Raw genomic sequence first — 22642 nt, 5'->3', positions numbered from 1 at the left:
GGCCTATTTTATTTTTATACCATTATAATATTGTTGATTGCTTTCTACTTTAAATATAAGAAACGCCTGCGGAATTTTTCATAGCAAATATGACTATCATCTACGTATTTTTTATCAACTCTCAAAAGTTCAAAGCTCTCACTAAAAATGTCACCGTTGACAAGTTGCTATATATATGGATGTCTATAGGTACTTTTACTATAGGAAGGAAAGAAAATTTGTGAGTTTGTATTGTATGTATAGATAAACTGAAAAGTACTGTATAGATAAACTGATTTCAAAATTCTTTCATCTATAAAGATAGCTACGTTTTCAGCGAGTCTTCAGGCTGAAATAATATATTCGTTAAGCCAGCTAAAAGAAAAAATGCAACCAAATTACTTTATCCGCGTGCGCTGTGTTTAATCGCCGTACGAAAAAAATGGTCATAGCAATTGATTGCTGCAAAGTCAAAATCTATTAGAAAGCTCCGTCTGGTACCGCATTATATATTAAAGAAACAATAATAAATTACACCGTACAGATTTGTCTGGTTGTTGTGAATCTTTAAAACCGTCAACCTAGTTACATCTCTCTACTCGGCACTAGCCTCGTCTCTGATGGAACAGAGAGTTTTAAGGGGCGTCGGGCTTTATTATAACATTTTTGTGGAACAAGCTTTCCTGATCTTCGAGACACTGTCTGTTTTTAGCTTGTATTTCTTTTTAGACTAGGTATTTCGGCTATTATAAGTCCGATGAACCCTGATTCCAGAGAAGATAAAGCAGGTCTGCGGTCTTGAGCTATTTCCCATCTGGTGTGAACTGCCGCACGCAATTAAACGCGGTTTGTCTTATATTTATCTGCAATAAAGATAACGTGCAGCGTTCTTATCAGTAAGTAGAAATCGCTGCAGACGGATGGACTGAGAATATCAGATGAACTACAAATACATGACTACAAATAAGTACTTACAGAGTATTCGAAAGCATAAAGCTCGTAAGCGGGAATACGACTTTAGACTCCTTCGTTGGGACCGAATTCCGAATGTAGGAAAACTTCGTAACGAAATCTGCATGCTAGAGAGTTCTTAGAGAACTCTTAAGCATGCAGGTGTGAAGTCTAACAATCCGCACAGCCTCCCCCAGCCTCCAGCCTTACCCTTTAAAAACCTTTCTCATCCTGAGTTGAGACCCGTGCTTTGTAGGCTGGTAATGGAGTTTTCAGCAATTATATAATTGAATGGTAACTAAAGCGCGATTTGTTTAAATCATCTGGGTGTACTAGGTGCCCTTAGTTTCACATGCACTCTTGTAAACAAGGAGTCGCTATAGCTAATCGAAACATTATAGGTACCATCACAGCAAAATTTGTTTAATTCTGTTGTAGTCAGTTCTCCAAGTTGAAATAAATTAACTGTCTAAAAGTAGTGTTTCATTTTTTAAATGTGTGCTAGAAAAGATAGCACAATTTTGAGACTTGTGATTTATGTAAAACAGTATTAGCTCCATTATCAGATAATAACTGGGACAGAGGGCTTAACGTGCTCTCTGAAGCACGTGGGTGGACAGCGCCTTTCAAAACTCCACGCTAACAAAAAACTCAATACTAATAGTAGATCAAACCTCGATTTGTAGTTTAACATGCAAACCACTCTTCTTACTACGCAGTCTGAGAATAAAAACAGCCATTGAAACCGTATCAAGCTCGTGACTGCGATTTGTGACGTTAAAATTATATGAAGACGTAAATTTGACGTCAAAAAATGTTAGGATCCAAATCCCATATGTATTCACTTTGATTACTATGTAGTTTTAAAACGCTATAGTGAGACTAATATAGTCACGTAAGAACTAATGTAAAAGAATATTGATATCACGCTGTTCATCGAAAGATTTTAAATGGAAGCATGAGCATATCCAGCTTTTATTTGAAACACGTATTTGCTCTGATATTTATGGGAGGCGCTTTGCAAAAACCAATATTGTTAAAAACAAGTGAACTTTTTTTTATTATATCTAGAAGTAATTTGTAGTGGCATTTTTGGATATGTATAACTTATTATTGCCAATAAAACTCTTAAAGTACAATCAAGTTAGCTTCAAACCAAATTTATTAAGAGAAGCGCCTTTGTAAATAACAGAGCAATTGCGTATCGTTGTGTTGTATAAAGATCGGTTAGTATAGTATTCAGCGCCACCGCTTGATGTGATTCGAATTCGGAAAGTTGAGTCGACGTCCTAGCTGCTGGGCTATCACCGCTAGAAATTCATGTTATGAGAGGAATTAATATTATTAAAGCATAATATACCTACGCTATGACTTCAGCTACCTACAATACAGTACAATAGGCAGATGTCACTTATTCGAACTACTACCAATTGAACGTCGAAGTAATCAAACTTATTCGAACAAGTAAGTTCTTGATTCATTTCCATTAAGTCGGTTATTTTAATCCACTTTTTAACCACCTTACAAAAAAAAGGAGGAGGTCTCAATTCGGTTGTATTTTTTGTTCGATTGTATGTTTGTAAACTCAGAACTCTGTAATTTATACACCGATATGAAAAATTACTTTTTTGGTCTAAGACTGTTTGTTATACATACCATGTGGTACCATTCAACAGGTCAATATCTGTTGAAGGGATCCTTGAATTCAGTCCTCAAATATAAAAAATATTATATGTCGCTTTTTAGTTGTCAATAAAAATTGCATCGTTATAAAGAGCAATGTATTGTCTTACAAATACAATCCTTACTCATATCATAAATGCGAAAGAGTTTTTGTTGGTTTGTCCTTGCTTTACGCACCACCTAAGCTACTGTATATTAACATGGGTTTTGGCATAGAGTTAATTGAAAAAACGGACAGTAACATAAGCTGCTTTTTAAACGGTTCCCACAGGATTTGTCGAAAACCGTTATAAAAGCGCTCGAAGATCGCGGGTAACAGACATTATTGTTATAAATTGATATATTGAATTAATTTATTTATTTATTTACACTTTTATTGCACATAAAAAAAAATAGTTACAAACCTAGAGCGTACAATTTGGTGGCCTTATATTCTGTACTCTTTATTTCAAATACTTCAAGAATGAAGTAGGATACAAAAGGCGGCTATTATCGCTAAGTAGCGATGTCTGCCAGGCAACCTACCCTATGGGTTAGGAAAACTAAAAAGAAAAACGAATAGGTGGGGACTGTGGTACACTGTTTAAAACATACATACGAATAACTACATACTAATACATAAACCCGACTACACAAATACAACAATACTATTGATAAATATAAAAAAATCAATATACTAATACATACTATACCATAAATACTTCGTGTGGGTCATCTCCAAGCGGCCAATAGGCCGGTCGGGGGTACGGGCCTCGAGGCAACGCCTCCTTACCCGGGTCATATTCGCAGGGCAGCTATGCTGCCCTGGTAATTGTTGTTTTAGCCCCTGTCTAGGGGCTAGGGCCCGCCATCATTGGCTTTGGGCCTGTTGGTTTGTCTTGTCCGTGAAATGTCGGCGTCACTGTCAGCGTAGTCGTCGTCGGCGCGCGCGGGGATGTTATTAATTCCGATGGGCCTTGAATCATCGATGTCACCATTTGTGCCTCCGCGTTGTCGCGCTGGCGGGGGTGATTGGAGGAGCTCTCGAGGTAGTGGACGCCCTGTTATAGGTCTGTCCAGCGCTGGGGCTATTCCGTGGAGGTGTTCGCACGGCCCGTAGTCTGCGTGAGCGAACATGCGGCGTGCGACACGACGCGATAAATACTTAAAAATGAGTGTAGCGGTCTCCACATTACCGTACTAGATGGCGCCACAAAAATCCGGCATTGCGCTAGCGAAGTGTTCACAAAAATATATATACAATATATAACAAAGTGACTATAACTTCCAAATATAAATGTTCGGACCTCGGTCCCCGAGCATGATGGCGCCACAATGAGTGAATATCACAACATATTATAGCTACTGTAATTATACCTGTTTTTTTTATTTTCTCGGACCGAGACACTTGGCAACACCGTTACATAAAAGGCCGCAGTAACCTATGAACGGTCGAACTAAAGCTTGGTTTAGTTTTGTGAAAACAGCCCTGGCCAACCAAACCAGAAGCGCCCATTGGTACGCCAATGACCAAGCAGATATATCCATCAAAATTCAAAATTCATTTATTTCAAGTACGCCTAATATAAGCACTTCTGAAAAGTCAAGTATGTTTGTAGTGACTCTACTACTCATCTGAAGTGGGAAACCATTGTCTATAAACAACTTAAGACAGTAGCGACAGAAAGCATCAGGAGTTATCGCCGATAGCTGGCAGAGAATTAAAAAGAAACAAATAAAGTACATTAGGTAAGTACCGGCAATCAAGCCTAATGAAGGCTTATTATGATAGCAGTCGAAGTGAATACAACGATAATTAATAACGATTATGATCAGAGCTTAGTAACGCCGGTTTTCCCACGTCCAACAACATTATAACATAGCTCAATTCACAATAATTACATTATTTTTATGCTTTAAAAATATATAATATTAAAGTTTCTTTTTTTGTTTGCACGCGCTAGCCTCCGAAACAAATGCCGGTTAGGAAAAATCCTTTTATATATTTTGATAATTTAATGGTCTTATTCTTGGGGAAGATTGTAGACTTCTAGCTAGCAGACGTTTCCCGCGGTTTTGTCAGCGTTTTTTTTTGCGTACCTAATGAAAGTTCCGTTGTTTTTGCGCGACAAACATCCATCAATCCATCTTTGAAAACTTTCGTGTTTATAATATTAGTAGTTTAGGTTTCAAATTCATATTTTTGAGGATATAGTTCTTTAGATGGATATGAAGCGGTGATAACCCAGTGAGTAAGAGCTCGACTACACTTTCGGGGATCCTAGTTAGAATCCCAGCAAACACCTCTTATTTTTCTAAGTTATGTGCGTTTTAAGTAATTAAAATATTATTTGCTTCAACATCGAAGGAAAACATCCATCCATATTGAATTTCCATAGTTTAAATCATATTATCTTCATCATCATATCAACCAATTACCGGCCCACTACAGGACACGGGTCTCCTTTTTGGGTTTTACGCATATTTTGTCGTTCACATCGACATCCAAATATTGAGGTAAGTTAATAAAGCTTACTACAATGTCAGCATAGGTAAAGTTATATAAATCAAATTAAATATTTTTGTGCACAAAAAATTCATTGACTGAATAAAATGATTGTTGCAAGATACATTTCTTCAAAGCATGTTTAAATCGAGTGTTAAAATCTATATATTTTGTGGTGACATGTCGAAAATCTTAATGCACATTGCGTAACAGCTTTTTAATTTAATTGGTAGCAATCTTTGGAGCTTTATAAAAGACCAATCTTACTGAATTTCTAACACTTCTAGGGAATTTATCTTTACCTTTTATAAATAAGTGAATATTATATTGTATCAATTCTAATAACAAATATGTGCATGCATAGCAAAGTTAGTTTACATGAGTCGGGTTTACATGAGTCATAAAAGATATACCTACCGCAAATTGCTGGTATGCATCTTTGCGGATTCTAATAACACTACGAAGTTTAGAAAACTAAGTAAAAACTCGGAAGGGCGTTGCGACGCGATGGAGTCCGGCTATATTGTGTAGTTTGTACAGAATAACTTTATCAACATAACAGAAGCTCTAAATGGACGAAGTCATTCGGATTCGAGGTAATTGCTAATGTTAATATTGATAATATTGTAATTTTAAAAGATTAAGATATAATTAACAAGATATAGGTTACCTGGTATCCACCTACCTACCGTTTAATCATGCATTATAATAAAATAATATTCATCTTTAAATTTACTTTTATTACAAAATCTGACTGTTAGTTCCCGAGATTAGATTGGCTAGTATACTTTATTATTAGTATACTAGTTGTACCCTGCTACGCTTCGCCGTGGCACATTGTGATTGAATGGTTGAGAAAAATAGATAAAAACAATCCTTGATGCGTATTATATATCATGCTAAAATTTCAACTCTATCGGTGCAAAACTTTTTTGAAGCGTACACAAACCAACAAACATTTTTATATATATAGATATAGGTAAATAGATACCCAATCTTTTTTCTCAGAGACCACTTTAATATATTTTGAAAATACTAGTGTCGATCGACCTTATGACTTCGTACTTAATTTATATTTCAATGACATTTATGTAAACACACACTTATTACGCCAATAAAGATATATTCTAATTTTACCCGGCTAAGTTTGTTGTGGGCTCTTCTTAGACCAGGGCGCGTTTGGAACCCTCGTAGCTTTAGATTTATGTTGGCGAACGAAGTTATCACCATCCCCTTACAATTATGTAAACATTTCTACTATATATCAATAACTATGAGGCAAGCTTTTTTTTTTTTTTTTTATAATCTGTTTTAGCCAAAAAATCTGAGGAGTAAAAGCTTCAAAATAGTTTAATCGACTAAAGGCCCATAATCACTGCGCTGGGCAGACGGGTTCGTGAACGCCGTAGATGCTAGCAGTAGCACAGAGGACGCTGCTTTCCGTTCTCCGTTATATTCCCTTAGTCACCTTGTACGACACCCGCGAGAAATGGAGGGGTGTTGACAACAATATTCTGATCTGCCATCACCACACGAGACGGCACCAATATTCCTAGAATAATAACACATCAAAGACGGTATGTTGACTCATTTGTCCCATATCTAATTAATCCTGCAAACTAATCGGAATCGAGTTTATCAGATTTCAACCGACTGGCTCATACCGATTGGAATGATATACTTTTTGACTCCTAGTTATGATAAGATAATTCACCTATGTATTTACCTAGGTATAAAAACTGGCGATGTCGAGTCCTGCGATTCAGATGATCACTGAAGCAGCAAGAATGAAACTCCTGGTGATCGTCGTCGGTTTGGTGGCAGCAGCTGCTGCGGAGTCCCCGCCAATCTTCCAAGACTACCACGAGGAGATTGGTATCCCAGCGGCTAACAGGATAAAGCTGCTCGAGGAGTCGATTGACTTCGACGGTTCCAGGATTGCTGGTGGGCAGCCATCGCAACTCGGATCGCATCCTCATTTGGTAAGTTCCGGAATCCGTCAACTGTCCTAAAACATATTTAAAAATCGTTTCTATTTTGCCACTGCGATTTTGATTTAATATCAACCCATTTCCGGCATGCCGACAATAAAACACGAGTCTCCCACGATAAGCAGGGCTTTAGGCCGTAGTCCACCATGCTGGCCCAGTGCGGATAGGTCGACCAGTATCGTATCATCCACTATCGATTGTCGTCCTCTGCTAGACATAGGTATTTTGTAGGGAGTTCGAAAACCACGGTCCCGCACCGGGCCGCTTGTTTACAGCGCTTTCAAGCGAGATGCCCCACCTATTTATATTTCAGCATCGCGCCTCTATATCGGTGACTTTGGCTCTTCTATGGATCTCCTCATTCCTTTTGATTACGTAAAAATAATCCAAGCATAGCTCTCTCTATCGCCCGCAGAGTCTGTGGCTATGAGGCCCATAGTCAGCGATCACTCGCGGTTCATAGTAATATTTCATCACTGCAGGCCTTTGCCGTTCTGAAACCAAACTGTCTAGTTTGGTGACCTAAATAGTTGGTAGTAGTAGCACATAAGACGCTAACATGTCATAAACTGTAAGGAAGTACGTTCCTTACAGTTTATGACATGTTAGCGTCTCACACGGTCATAGAAGGACAAAAAGAAAAACACAAGGAAAACAGTAAAACTAAAACTGATCTTTTAAAGGCAACCTGAGCGTGTGAAGCCTACAAAAAGATTTAAAGTAAGTAATAGGTAAAAAACTAATTGTACCACAAAAACAGATATACTTTGGTGGTTGGACAACAAAGTTTCTTGTTCCCAGTCTGTTTCATGACCTTGCTGCTGAGTTAAGGAACACAAAAGTCTCTGCATCTGTGTCCTTAAGGCCAGTAGACAGTAAGTCTTTAAAAAGGGTCCTGAAAAATAGGTCTAGAGATGTTTTTTTGAGGGACCTGTTAATGCCATTAAAGTAGCCTTTTGCAGCTCTATCATGAAACCATTCATAAAACATCATTTATATATACTATTTACTTACGTATTTGTAAGTCGAAATAGTGTTAGCATCTTAACGTACTACTACGTTATTATAAGAGAGCCGATCCCGTCAACATAGCCGTTCTACAGTTTGACGGAATGTTTGTCAAATATCTTACAATAGGTAGTACCTAACTGTAACTGAAAATAAAAATCTAAAATAATACAAAATAGATAAATACCGACCGTTCTCTGTTTTATTACATTAGTCGTCTCATACGACACGCGCGGAAAGAGGAGGGATGATGACAACTGTATTCAGATCTGCCGTCTCCACACCTCACCGCACTAAGTTTCCCTGATATCCTAGTTAAGCTATACGCATACTAAGAAGTTTAGGGGTTTATTAATGAAAGAATAACCTTTTTTTTAGGGTGGTCTCTTAATTACCCTGACCAACGACATAATCTCGATATGCGGATCTTCGCTCCTCAGCAATACAAAGGCGGTGACCGCAGCTCACTGCTGGAGGCACATGTCTCACCAGGCACGCAGCTTTACCGTCGTGTTGGGCTCCACCCGCCTCTTCACGGGGGGCCACCGCACTGACACCAGCAACGTCATCACCCACGACAATTACAACATGTTCAACTTGAACAACGATGTTGCTGTGATAACCTTGAGCCACGTCCCTTACACCAGTAAGTTAAACCTGACGCCCATGTATATAGTCGCGATCCCACGTGACGAGGTCCGTTTATGAGTCCACCAGTTAGTTAGTCAGATGCTGTCGCGGATTTTATTTAAGAACTTTTAAAGAGGAATAATTCTATCAAACACAGTTTTGGCGTAACTTTAACCGTTTTAGCATCGCACGCAACGGAAGCTCTCAAAAGGACTATTTTTCATTTATACTCAATTCTTATTGGTCGTAGTGTGATTTTATAAAGCCTTAGCAAATATATTCAAAGATTTGTAATGTGGGTCGTAAACGAATATACATTACGCTGTTATCCCTAAGGTATTTATTCTTATAATCATTTTTAATGGAACATGGCGTCGTAACAAAGATATTTTACCTTACTTGATGATGAAATTTATTTCAGACCACATCAGAAACATAGCGCTTGCTACTGGAAGCAGCCTATACGTCGGCGTTTGGGCATCCGCAGCCGGATTCGGTGCCCATGGTGATAGTGAGTATTGTTATAAAAAAAATCAAAATTCAAAATTCATTTATTTCAAGTAGGCCTAATATAAGCACTTTTGAAACGTCAAGTCTGTCTGTGTGTAGTGACTCTACCACCGGTTCGGAAGGCAGATTCTACCGAGAAGAAGCCGGCAAGAAACTCAGCAGTTGCTCTTTTCCAACATTAACAATTTACATTTCAAAATTATTTTTTCTATCTTGTGAGAGATGAAAGCGGAGCCGGATGCTTCCAAGCAACCTTGTCATTAAGAAATTCATCAATCGTATAATAACCTCGCTGTAATAAATGTGTTTTAACACATTCTTTAAACTTATGCATTGGTAGGTCCAAAATTACCTTAGGAATCATATTATAAAAGCATATATTCAGTCCCACAAATGACTTCTGCACCTTTCGCAGACGATATGCAAATGTCACTAATATATGACCATAAAAATGTTAGAACATGACATGAAACATATGACATGAAACTTCTTTAGAATCGTCGCGATTTCAATCCGGATGCAACGGAAAATACGATTGGTACGAGACAAAAATAAAAAAAATGAGTAGGAAAGAATGAGACAGAAATATACATACTATTTTGTATTACTTACGAGTATTATTTTACGACGCGCGCGCCGACGGGTGATATATATATATTTTATATTCATATGTTATTTGATTGAAAGCATTGAACCATGTCTTCAGTAGAATAATTTTTCCTAATTCGGGTTCTTTAAATGTCTTGAATAATTTTTGATCCAACATTTACAAAAGTTTTGTAAGCTTCCGTTTTCTTTAAAAGCTTATGAGTAGGCGTGGTATAATCTTAATTATTATAATTTTTGATATTTGAATATGTGAATTGTTTATTCTTCCCCGTAGGGAGAAGGCAAAGGTGTATAACCGTACAGACATATCTTCAGTGTTTATCATGCATATCTTATTTTTTTAATTTAACAAACAAGTTAGCCCATGACTGTAACTGTATCACCTGATGGTAAGTCATGATGGTGAGGAAGATCAACCGGTGACATCAGTTCTCGTAGAAATAGACGATGATCATATTCTGTTTTCGACTGTAATAAAAAACCTTTTTACAGACGTTCTCGTGACCGAGACTCAGGCTAAGCACGAGGTTATACTTCAAGTGACCACCAACGCCATCTGTGCCCGAACCTTCGGCAACTATGTCGTTGCACCCTCCACCATCTGTGTGGTCACCTCTAATGGACGCAGCACCTGTGGCGGCGACTCTGGCGGCCCTCTTATCGTCAGCCCTGAAGGCAGTCCCATCCTGGTCAGTTATGTTTTTTTTTTTAAATTATTCTTATTCTATCTAGCTGTGTAGATAGTAGTAGTAGCACAGAGCATAAACACACACAGCTGAACCCTAATTATTAACTATTTCCCATACATGATAAAAAAAAAGATTGTGTACTTGTACACGTGTTAAAAGTTATACTTCTTTGGCTTAGCAAGATAAAAATCTTTTCTTAAATTTTTCTTCAAATTTTTTACCCATATAAATACACTAGCAGGTAAACTAAGCTCGGCTGCCTACGCCGTCAGGAAAATTAGACAGATTACTGACGTAGAAACAGCAAGACTTGTTTACTTTGCGTACTTTTATAGTGTGATGTCTTACGGCATCTTATTATGGGGCAAAGCTGCTGATATTGAAACTATATTCATATTGCAGAAAAGAGCTCTACGGTCAATATATAAACTAAAATCACGTGAATCCCTCCGTGAAAAATTTAAAGAAATAAGTATCCTTACGGTAGCGTCACAATATATTTATAACAATATAGTATTTGTAAGACAACATATTAGTCTTTATAAACAAAAAGTGGATATAAACAGTCGACTTACAAGAAATGGTCATAAATTAGTGACATCTGCATATCGTCTGCGAAGGGTGCAGAAGTCATTTGTGGGACTGAGTATACGCTTTTATAATATGATTCCTAAGGTGATTTGGACCTGCCAATGCACAAGTTTAAAGAATGTGTTAGATCACATTTATTACAGCGAGGTTATTATACGATTGATGAATTTCTTAATGACAAGGTTGCTTGGAAGCATCCGGCTCCGCTTTCATCTCTCACAAGATAGAAAAATTAATTTTGAAATGTAAAATGTAAATTGTTAATGTTGGAAAAGAGCAACGGCTGAGTTTCTTACCGGCTTCTTCTCGGTAGAATCTGCCTTCCAAACCGGTGGTAGAGTCACTACACACAGACAGACTTGACGTTTCAAAAGTGCTTATATTAGGCCTACTTGAAATAAATTAATTTGGAATTTTGAATTTCAAAAATTCTATCTTTCGCCTTATTCTACGTTTGTAGAAAAAACGGCCTATGTATTAAAAGGTATTTAATACATTGAAAGTTTTATTATAACGCATATCTAGTTAAATAAAATTATATAAATATCAAAAAAAAAAATCTACATAATTAAAGAAATAGACATACTATACATCATTAAATTTGGAATACTAATAGACTTATTATCGGACAACCAAGTTTCACTCAACATTAAAATTTGAGTTTTTTGTACAATTGAATCAATTAAATCACCGGAATGAGTTAGCAGACTTTGACAATTGAAAGTGTCAAACCTTATAGCTAATTTCAGGGTGTTGGTATTTTGTGACGGTGACGGCATCGTAAAAAATACTCTCATAATTTTTCCCTAACGCGCCAAAAGAAGTATAACTTCAAAAAATTAGCAGGAAACGAATTTAAAAATAGGTCAAGAATTAGGTTAATGAGTAAGGCATATTATAATATAAACGAATATTTTTGTGACAGTTTGTAGTTACCTACTGTCAGAATTTTTAGTGTAGTAAATAGTCATATGCAAAATAAACTCGTAGTATAGGTACTACTATTTTGTAAACTAGTTTTCTTTTCTTGCCGTGGGGTCCGGAGGCAAGAGCCCATTTCAAAGAATTATAGAAAAGGGTTATCGAGTCTACCGGTGATCCTAGAGCGGGCAGTTACCTTGGCCAACGAATTAGTTTGGCCATCCAAAGGGGCAATGCTGCCAGCATCTTAGGAACTGTGCCTCGCTGCGGTGGTTTCGAGGACGTTTTAGATTTTATTTAGTTTTAAATAGTTTATTTTAGGTTATATTTATATTTTTAAGGTACTAGTTTTACTAGATTAAAACCACGTGACTCCTTACACTTTATTAGGCACACGTAGCGTAGGTACTATGCGCGTGTCGGTATTTTATCTTCAATAGGGTTGTCATAAGTAAACACTTAGAATGTTTCAAATTAGTTAGTATGGTAAAATTAATATTTTTCTTTTGATTCAATATTTTTACACGGTAACTCCTTATGAAATATACTTATGCGCATTTATTATAACAACAGTATTCCGTAATTCGGTTACACGTTGTATAAGAAAGTGGCAAACTGTTGGCACTATTCCCATTTACGAAACCAAAAAAATATACACAGTTAAAGCAATAATAATTTACTCTATTCTATTCTATTCTTTAAAAAAAATTGTTGTGTTTACAGATCGGTATCACTTCCTTCGGCCACCGTGATGGCTGCCAGCGTGGATACCCAGCCGGGTTCGCCAGGGTGACGGCATTCGAATCTTGGATTAGGAGCAATCTCTAAACTCATACTTGTGATATCACAAATAATGTTAATACATACTAGTGCTTATTGAAAATATACTTACTTTTATATGAAATCTGAAATATACGTTACGTGTTCATTTCTCTGAATCGAGCATACTTTTTATGAAATTACCTATCCTTTTTTTGCGCATCCCTCCTTCTCTGACTGCACCTCACGCGGTAGAAATAAATTCCACCCTCATCATCTGGATGCCTGGTATTATTCTTCTATTCGAAATACCAGATCATTTCTAACGCGCACTGGAAATTATGGAACAATCTCCCATCTGATGTGTTTCCTCAAACATACAATCTAGGGTTATTCAAGGCGGATAAACAAATTCCTTGTAAGCCGGCATCGATGGCTCCTCTGGTGCTGCAGATGTTTATGGGCGGCGGAGATCACTTAATTCCTATGTAATTTCACTAGATCGATTGAAATTAACCGGTTTTACAAACTTTGATTTCAGATCTTTTTGTGATTTTCTGCGCTCCCCGCTATGAGTATGAGTAATCTGAAGCGGCAGGACTTTTAGATGGTCATTAATATACAACAACATGTACAACAATTTTCTTAAACTGCTTGCTTTTTTTTAAATCAATCAAAAATGTCGTCATATTATGAGTACTTGGTTAATTTATTCCTAAATTTACTCTTTTTCTATTTAAACATCTTGAGTTTCACTTTTTTTTCTTTGCGTAAGAAGTAAGGAGTAACGCGCTACTGACGGGACTATTTTAGAACTAGCGCGTCTTGCATAAACAGGTTAATTTAGGTTTAAAAGGTTATGAAATCGTTCAATCAATTAGAAAGGTAACCGATAGCATTTCGGTTCGTTCGATCATTTAACCGGTAAAACGTAGAACATTAAATTTAAACCGCAGGTATAGCTCTTGGTTTTGAGTAATTATCAACGATATGTTCAGTAAAGGCGCGACCATCGAGGTATGATACTAATTTCGTCAGACTAACCGGAAAACCCTGCATAACCACCTTAAGGTGTTAAGGGTTTTAGGTAAAAGCGTTGGGGCGAACGCCAAAGCTCGCCAATGAGAAGAGGTACCCAGCTGGACAACATCGGGGAAGTAAGAAGTAGGGCCTCCACCCGCCACGCCACGCCTCCTGCGATGTCTCAAACCTTGGTTCGCCTGAAGTTTGGGACGTTTGTTTGATTTTGGCTTTGGGCCTAATTGGTGTAAGATTATTTTCTTTTAAAATAGAAAATTTATTTACTCTTTAAAATATTTGTTCTATAAATATAACCTAAAATAAACTATTTAAAACTAAATAAAATCTAAAACGTCTTCGAAATCACCGCAGCGAGGCACAGTTCCTAAGATGCTGGCAGCGTTGCCCCTTTGGATGACCAAACTAATTCGTTGGCCAACTGCCCGCTCTTGGATCACCGGTAGACTTGATAACCCTTTTCGATAATTCTTTGAAAAGAGCTCGTGCCTCCGGACGGCACGGTCCCAAAGTCTCTACTCCAAAAGCCACAAAAATGAAGCTGCTATCCAGGTTTTCATATTTACGCCTCTTGGACTGCTCGGCACTGGTAGCAGCCGCACCCACCATAGACGAGGTGGCCTGGATGTGTGATGCAGCTAGGGTATCGACACAAGTTGCATCCCACACAAGTGACCTTCCCAGCCTCCAAGGTATGAGCGTCATACCATCAGGTCTCTTGCCATCGCTCCGCGCCAAACCAAACCAAATCCAAAAAAAAATCTTTTTGAATAGGTATTATATTTTATAATAACATAAACGACGGGGAGTTATAAGTTTGACGTGTCTGTGCCATCGTGATTGCCACGATTTTGATTTAGTTTTTTTTTATTGAAAGGTGAATTAGTCGGGAGTATTCTTAGCTAAGTTTGATGATAATCGGTCTAAGATGGCCGCTACAAAATGGCGGATTACATATTTTTTCACAATTCCCTCAATATGGGTATCAAATGAAAGGGCTTGAGTAGAATAATGTACACTATATTACTGAACATTATTCTACTAGTCTAGGTTTTTAAATTTTTTGTTTATATATTATTTATTGTAATAAGCCTGTCATCTCTACTGGCTTTATAATTTACGATATCTTGTTTAGGGCACTGTATTCTTTTTTCAATCACCGTATTCTTTATTCCAAGCTTAAACCACTTGGAATACTTAAAAAAAATACAGTGGGTTTCATGATTCATCTCATGACATACATTGGGTTTAATAGTAGTCTCATAGTCTTTATTGAATGGTATAAACCCAGTTATTAAAATACAAAGTAAATGTAAATAATAATAAATAACAATTCTTTCTCATAGTATGTCATAATACGTAGTAAATTGGCTTGGGTTTATTTTCTTTCGTCTCTTGGTGCACTGAAAGTCAGTGTTTGAAAATTGAACAGTCCAGACCCTCTGCCAACGTGCTCAGCTCCTCATTATCGGAGGCTCGCAAACGACTCCAAAATGTTGCAGTTCGCGATCTCATGATCGCAAAGAAATCCGGTACTGGCCCTAGCGAAAATGTCCAACGCGCTGCAGTACATTGGCAACTTCATAAAGATATACGATACGCATTATTGTATTGCACCCTGATATTGTTGACAGCGCGGAGTTTACCTAAAGTTGACATGTATAGAAATGGTCTAAACAATATCACCTTGACTTGGTTACTGCAAAGTTTAAGCTTAGATCAAAACTTATTATAACTTATATTACAACTAACGCCCTGTTTAATGTACCTAATCAAAAAATAATAGTAAGCACTATTCCAATAACTTTAGGGATTATAAATTGTATTTATATTTTTTAAGTGTTTATTTTTGTTTCAACTTTAACTTTATTTTTACTTTTTGTTTAATTTAATTTCAAGTTGTGCACACACACTTTGGGTTTCAGCTTAGAATAAAACTTGTTATTACTTATATTTAGATCTACCTTTAGTTATTACCTGTTTTGTGTACCTAATAAAGATAAATAAATAGATAAATAGTCCTAATAAATTAATTTCAGTTCCTTAACAACTACAGGCAGACCTTGGACTTTTTAAAATATGAGATAGCGTTTTAATAATAATTAATCAGCTAGATAACGTAATTACATTTGTTGACAGCATAATCTTAAGTCTGTGATAAGATACAACACTGGACAATATAAACGCTGGAACTATGGAGAAAGTGCATCTTGTATCTCGCCCCGGAGACATGAAACTAATTCTGGTAGCCATCGCAGCCCTGGCCGTCGCGGCCCAGGCTTTCGAGCCCATCATGCAGAATTACCACGAGGAGTTCGGCATCGCCATGGCTGCCCGCATCAAGGCAGCTGAAGAGGCCATGGACTTCGACGGCTCCAGAATCGCGGGCGGCAGTCCTTCAGCACTTGGAGACCACCCACACGTTGTAAGCTAACTTTCAAAACATATATATCGTCATCATTGTCACACTCATCAAACTTAGCCGGGTATTCTTTTTAATTATCACCATCTCAAGCATTTAATGAGTTTATTAATTCGGTTATCAAACTCCGACGTAGTAAAATTAGTTTTTTTACTATTGAAGTTTGAGTGGTAGGACTAGCATTTTGTAATTAATCGATTTATTGAACTTTAACGTTGTTAGGTATTTACCACAGAACATACAGAATTCTCATTCAGCCATTATTGCATGCAGTCCATTGTGTCCAAAAATAGAGAAGACGCCTGACTACGTCTCACTTCACACCCGAGGAATGTTTCTAGCTCACAAACTTTTCCTATTTTCCTCATTTTATGGTAAACGTTCGGAACATTAGAGGTAAAATAATTACTGTCAACTGCTAAATGAATGAACTGAAGTGGAGTGGTTTTTGATGCCTCAATATTAGTTGTATACACGGATCCTGTATGTTCTTAATTCTGTGGTTGGTATTAGCATAAGAGTTTCTAATGAACCGATTTATTTTCCAAGGGAGGTCTGGTGATCACACTCACTGACAACAGGCAGTCTGTGTGCGGATCCTCTCTGCTCACCAGCACCAGGAGCTTGACCGCTGCCCATTGCTGGAGGCATCGCACCACCCAAGCTCGCTTCTTCACCGTCGTACTGGGCTCCACCCGCCTCTTTAGTGGCGGGGAACGAATCGATACCAGCGACGTTGAGCCGCACGCAAGTTACAACCAGAATAACCTCCGGAACGATATCGCTATCATCCGCCTCCCAAGAGCTGTCGCTTTTAGCAGTGAGTTTTTTTTTATTGCACTACATGTTAGCTTTTGACAGGCACCTAACCTACTGGTAAATGATGATGCAGTCTACCATTCTAAAGACATGGCACCACGCCGCCTTGTTCCCTCACGCCGCCGTTGCCGCCGCATGGTGAATGACGTGGGACGTTGATTAATCAACGCGAGATTCATAAAGTCAAAGTCAAAGTCAAAAATATCTTTATTCAAGTAGGCCCACAGGTGGCACTTTTGATGCGTACATAAGAATTACACGGTAGTGAGATGATGGCGATAACCACATTCGTAAACTTAAAACTAAAGCTACGAGGGTTCCAAACGCGTCCCATATTAAAGCGACTGTAGGCTGCACTTTTATATAACCAACTTCCAACTGGGTTTATACCTTTCAATAAAGTAAATAAAAAATAAATAAAATATACTACAACAATACACGGATCGCCACCTAGACCCAAAGTAAGCGTAACTTGTGTTATGGGTACTGAGATGAATGATAAATATTTTTATGAATAATGTAAAAAAATACAGATAAAACCCCAGACACTGAAAAAGATTCATGTTCATCACACAAACATTTTCCGCCTTCAAAATAAAGGTTATTATTATGACCCTAAAAGAAACAGATACATATTATTTACAGTGCAAAAATATGACCAGAAATTCTCGTCTTTCCTCTAACTTTAAGTAAGGCATAAGATACTGCAGGCGCCAGCAGCATTGCTACTGATAGCTTGTTGGAAAACTTTCAAAGAAACTGTTGTTAGAGTGTTTGCCGCTATGTATACACTGCCGATGACCGAAAAGAGCCTAAAGATCTATTATATAGAGTCTAGATTTCTTCATAACTCTAAATCAAAGATATATGATACAGGGGCTCTAAAGTGTTTGCGAGTAATTTTCCGCAAAAGACCTCAGATTTATTAGTTTAATTTTTGAGCCGTCCCTGATTTGAGCCTCGACAGGGGCCAATTTAAATTTCTGTGTTTTCTGTGTTTTGGTCTGGAGGCTTCACCTGTGTTAATAAAAAAAAAATTACCAAGGCCGGCTGGTCTTTCTTCTTTGCCAAGACATTTAACGTTCCAGTAAGATGCTGCAAAGAAACTGCTTTGTATGGATTTTATATAACTACCATACCGATATAAATCTTCAAAACAGGACACTAGAAATGCTGTGTACGCGTCTCATTGTCGCTGCTAACAAGACTCACGGCACTCGACTTTTAACAAAACATTTGTAAGAATTAACTGCTTTATTGTCCTGAATTGTTATCTCGTTCTGAAAAGTTCTGTGATGTATGATTTTTTAAACAACGCTATAACGTGTACGCCGTTGTGAAAATAGAAAGTATGACTTCCAGTGCGTGCGCGTACGCGTAGTGATACGGCTGCTGCGAACCGTGTTTCGGCGACAAGGGTTTTCTATACTTAAAGTGCTCAACCCCTAACAAGTTAGCCCGTCACCATCTTAAGACTACATCGCTTACCACCAGGTAAGATTGTAGTAAAAATTATGACGATGTAGTAATATTATGGTTTCCTCTATAATTTCAGACCACATAAGGGCTATCAGTCTTCCTGTTGGATCAGACCAATACGTCGGCGTCTGGGCGGTCGCCGCTGGATTCGGAAGAACTAGTGACAGTATGTGTTGTTTTTATTATAGTTTTTAAGACCCCGACACAAAAACGACAGGGTGTTTCTTATTCAAAATTCAAAATGATTTTTTTTCAAGTAGGTCTACTTTATAAGCACTTTTGAAACGTCAAGTATGTATGTTTGTAGTTACTCTACCACCGGTTCGGAAAGCAGTTTCTACCGAGAAGAGCCGGCAAGTAACTCAGTAGTTGCTCTTTTCCAACATCAACATTAACAATTTTTTTTCTAACTTGCGGGAGATGAGAGCGAAGCTGGCGGCTTCCAATCTACCTTGTCATTAAGAAATTCATCAAATGTAAACCTCGCTGTATTAGATGTGTTTTTACACACTTTATAAATGTACATATTGGTTGCAAGAATTACCTTGTTGTTAAAGCTTATACTCAACCCCACAAAGGAGATCTGCACCTTTCGCCGACGATAACGCAGATTCGTTTTAAGTTTGTTGTGTCTGTAGCATCGTATGTCCCGAACGGACGCACCGATTTTGTTTTTTTCTCTGTTTAAAAGGTGAATTAGTCGGAAGTGTTCCTAGCAAGGTTTGATCCAAGATTTTAGATTATTGAGGGCAATATGGGTATGAAATGAAATTGCTCGATTAGTAGAATAATGCACTATATTGAGAGTCGGGGGTTCTAAATGGTAGGGAAGGCCGTAATCCTCGACTTCTCTAGATGAGCCAATCATCATTATTATTAAGTCAACCATTATACCACACACGTAATGCCTAATTAAAAGTTGTTTTGTTTTAGCCTCGCAAATCACTAACCAGCAATTCAAGAGCCACGTGAACTTACAAATCATCACCAACGCCGTCTGCCAGCGAACTTACGGAAGCAGCACCGTCGCCGCCTCCACCCTCTGCGTCGCCACTCCCAACGGTCAGAGCACCTGCCCCGGAGACTCTGGTGGTCCTCTCGCCATTATCTCTGGAAACAACGCAGTTCTGGTCAGTGTTCAAAGTTTTTTTTGTTACCAACTAGCCATTTCACCCGTGTGACATGGTTTCCAGAAAAGCATCCCTAAATGTTCACAATTCCCCACCATTCTTGTACTCACTAATTACACAAATGTCACTTTTGTGTAATTAGGGTCGAATACTTCACTTCACTTCTACATCAGAACATACCTGTTTATCATTGCCTCGAAAGAAATAAAAAAACCACTGTCTAACCGTCCAGTTCTCATACCTTCTCGCAAATAGAAGTCGAGCTTGCCTATGGCATCGTGTCATAAGCACCTCCCTTGCTGTCCTTTTTTTCTACCAAACGCCTTCGAATAGGGCGTGCAGGGATTGCTGAAGGGTTGTTTTTACCAAAATATTTTTTTCTCAGCTCATTATACCCTTTAAATGGATTTTATTTGCCACACGAACGATGTTACGATCATCTCGACGAGATTTCTTTCTCTGTTTAGGCACACGCGGAAGATTTAAACTAGTTTGATACGTGGCAAAATGCTTTACAACGTGGAAAACCAACGTTTTTGAGCGTTGCAGGTGGTTGGCTATCTTTTTATACGACCAATTCTTCTCGCGAAGTTTTATTATTACTTCCCTTGTAGATCTATCTCAACTTTTGTTTTTCCCGATGGTTTTCATATTATACAGAAAAGACCTATTATTACTTTTACAGCACTAAATTGCGCCAAAGTCATACGAATCGCAGAGTGTTCTCTATTTAAATTTGAATAAATGTATTGATTATTTTTTTAGCCAATCATGTATATCAAAGAATACACCGCTAGTATGGTGCAATAACGTGACATATATTTCTATATTTTGTTTATAGTTTATTTTTACGGCTTCGTCTGCAATAGTCACCACATTATATTTCTGTAACATTTTTTGTCTATGGTGTTCAGTAAAAGTGTATTCATTCATTCATTCACTGAGCATAAAATATTTTCATTGGACAGGCTGGAGTGACATCTTTCGGCCACACTAGCGGCTGTACCCGTGGACACCCTGCTGGGTTCGCCAGAGTGACTTCCTTCACCTCCTGGATTAACCAACGCCTGTAAAGACTCACGAGCTACTGCAAAGTCAACTGTGCTTAATAAGGAGCAATGAATATAACCTACGTATTATACATAACTTAAAGAAAACATACGTTTATTATTTTTCTCTAACAAGCAAAACGAAGGTTGTAAAGGGCTCTAATTTCCAATTAATAAAAAAAAGCCTTTTACAACCTTCTTCTAGATCAACCAAAATTGCTGTATTGGCCGAATATATGCGTCGTGGTTAAGCGGCCATATAATACTTATACATAGTAAACTCATATTTGTCGTGTAATTTAAAATATGGAACGATCTTTTACTCTAAAACATAGCAACCAAGAACTTATCAAAGGTATGATTTGTATTTCGAACTAGCTTGCAATTACAAAGGCCAAGCAAAAAACAAATAAACAATTTAACGCGGGAAATATTAAAGTAACTATCGCAATATGCTCCAGGTACTTAAACTTGTCTTCTGTTTTGAGTTCCAGTCAATTAAGACCCTAAAATAGCTACTCATTTTTCTTCGTATTACAAGCCTCCACATAACCCTCATGTATATGTAACAATTTCAAGCTAATATTAATGATAGAAGCGTAGCTTATATTAATATTACTAAATACTTCTTTAAAGGCCAAAATGTTACTTGTGGCGTGCCACAGTGCGCTAGGACCGCTTCTCTTCATCATTTATATATTTATAACAGTTTGTCGAATATAGTAAAATGGTTAGATGAAAATACTTTTCAGCTAAACCTCAACATAAACAATTATGGTATTTCAAAATATACATCATAAAATTTTATATAATTTAATTAAAAAAATTGACTTAACGCACTCAACAAAATTATTAGGCTTAAAAATTTACGAAAACCTAACCTGGAAATCACAGGCTGAATAAAATTTTCTTATTATTATAAATATTTTCCAAGACGTTTGACAAAAAAACGTTACTGGTAGCATGCCGAAGTTGCTTCAATAGTATTGCCAGTTTTATTGCGCAGCAAAGATGCATAAGAGCGATATGCGGGATTAAAATGAGAGAAAGCAGCAAGCCATTCTTTAAGAAACTCAATATTCTATCATCATTTTATGCTATTTTTAAGAAAAAATGAGAATTTATCTGAGCGACTTAAACGAGAACGCTGTAGGGATAAATGTAGGTTTCCATATAATAAGTTACTAAAGATGACTGAAGGAGATAATTAATTAATTTAAAAAATAATGTTTTAAATATATTGTTGACACACGAATACATTTAATATTAATAATGAATGTTTTGAATGCACTATTTTCAAATAATTAACTAGAGTTTCACTAATCTTTTTTAATTGTTGCGAGCCCAAGGAGGCGTATTATAGTATATTGGTACTTCATAATATGTAATTACATCTAACTGCAATATATGAATTTGAATATCATTAAAACATGTTTCACCAATGAAGCATCCCCACGTGAGTACGCTTAGCCTCACAATCAGGTCATTTATACTATATTTATCATTACTATATACTATATTACCTATGTCGACACCCTAGCTGCAACACACATCCAGGCCACCTTGTCAATGGGGGGTGCGGCTACTACCAGTGCCGAGCAGACCAAGAGGCGTAAATATGAAAACCTGGATACCAGTTTAATTTTTGTGCCTTTTTGAGTAGAGACTTTGGGACCGTGGGGTCCGGAGGCACGACCTCTTTTTAAAGAATTATCAAAAAGGTTTATCGAGTCTTCCGGTGATCCTAGAGCGGGCAGTTACCTTGGCCAAATAATTAGTTTGGTCATCCAAAGGCGTAATGCTGCCAGCAACTTAGAAACTGTGCTGCGGTATTTTCAAAGTTTAAGACTTTATTTAGTAATACATAGTTTATTTTAGATTTTATTCATTAAACAAATT

The 22642-nt window shown here is 37.4% G+C and overlaps 2 protein-coding genes across 2 annotated transcripts; both read left to right on the top strand.

The window, feature by feature from the left end:
* Positions 1 to 6882: 6882 nt before the first annotated feature.
* On the top strand, positions 6883 to 12895 carry LOC120630869 (collagenase-like). Its single transcript, XM_039900181.1, has 5 exons — positions 6883 to 7080; positions 8476 to 8743; positions 9149 to 9238; positions 10339 to 10535; positions 12771 to 12895. The coding sequence occupies exons 1-5, from the start codon at positions 6886 to 6888 to the stop codon at positions 12873 to 12875; spliced, it is 855 nt and encodes a 284-aa protein (XP_039756115.1). The 5' UTR covers positions 6883 to 6885; the 3' UTR covers positions 12876 to 12895.
* Positions 12896 to 16074: 3179 nt separating this feature from the next.
* On the top strand, positions 16075 to 20804 carry LOC120630868 (collagenase-like). The gene is made up of 5 exons (XM_039900180.1): positions 16075 to 16269; positions 16816 to 17086; positions 18641 to 18730; positions 19498 to 19694; positions 20663 to 20804. Exons 1-5 carry the CDS (start codon positions 16075 to 16077, stop codon positions 20765 to 20767), a joined length of 858 nt encoding a protein of 285 aa, XP_039756114.1. The 3' UTR covers positions 20768 to 20804.
* The last annotated feature ends 1838 nt before the right edge of the window (positions 20805 to 22642 follow it).

This window comes from Pararge aegeria, chromosome 17 (assembly GCF_905163445.1).
Source record: "Pararge aegeria chromosome 17, ilParAegt1.1, whole genome shotgun sequence".
Taxonomy (NCBI): domain Eukaryota; kingdom Metazoa; phylum Arthropoda; class Insecta; order Lepidoptera; family Nymphalidae; genus Pararge; species Pararge aegeria.
The sequence above is the reverse complement of the archived record's forward strand: the minus strand, read 5'-3'. Positions and strand labels throughout refer to the sequence as shown.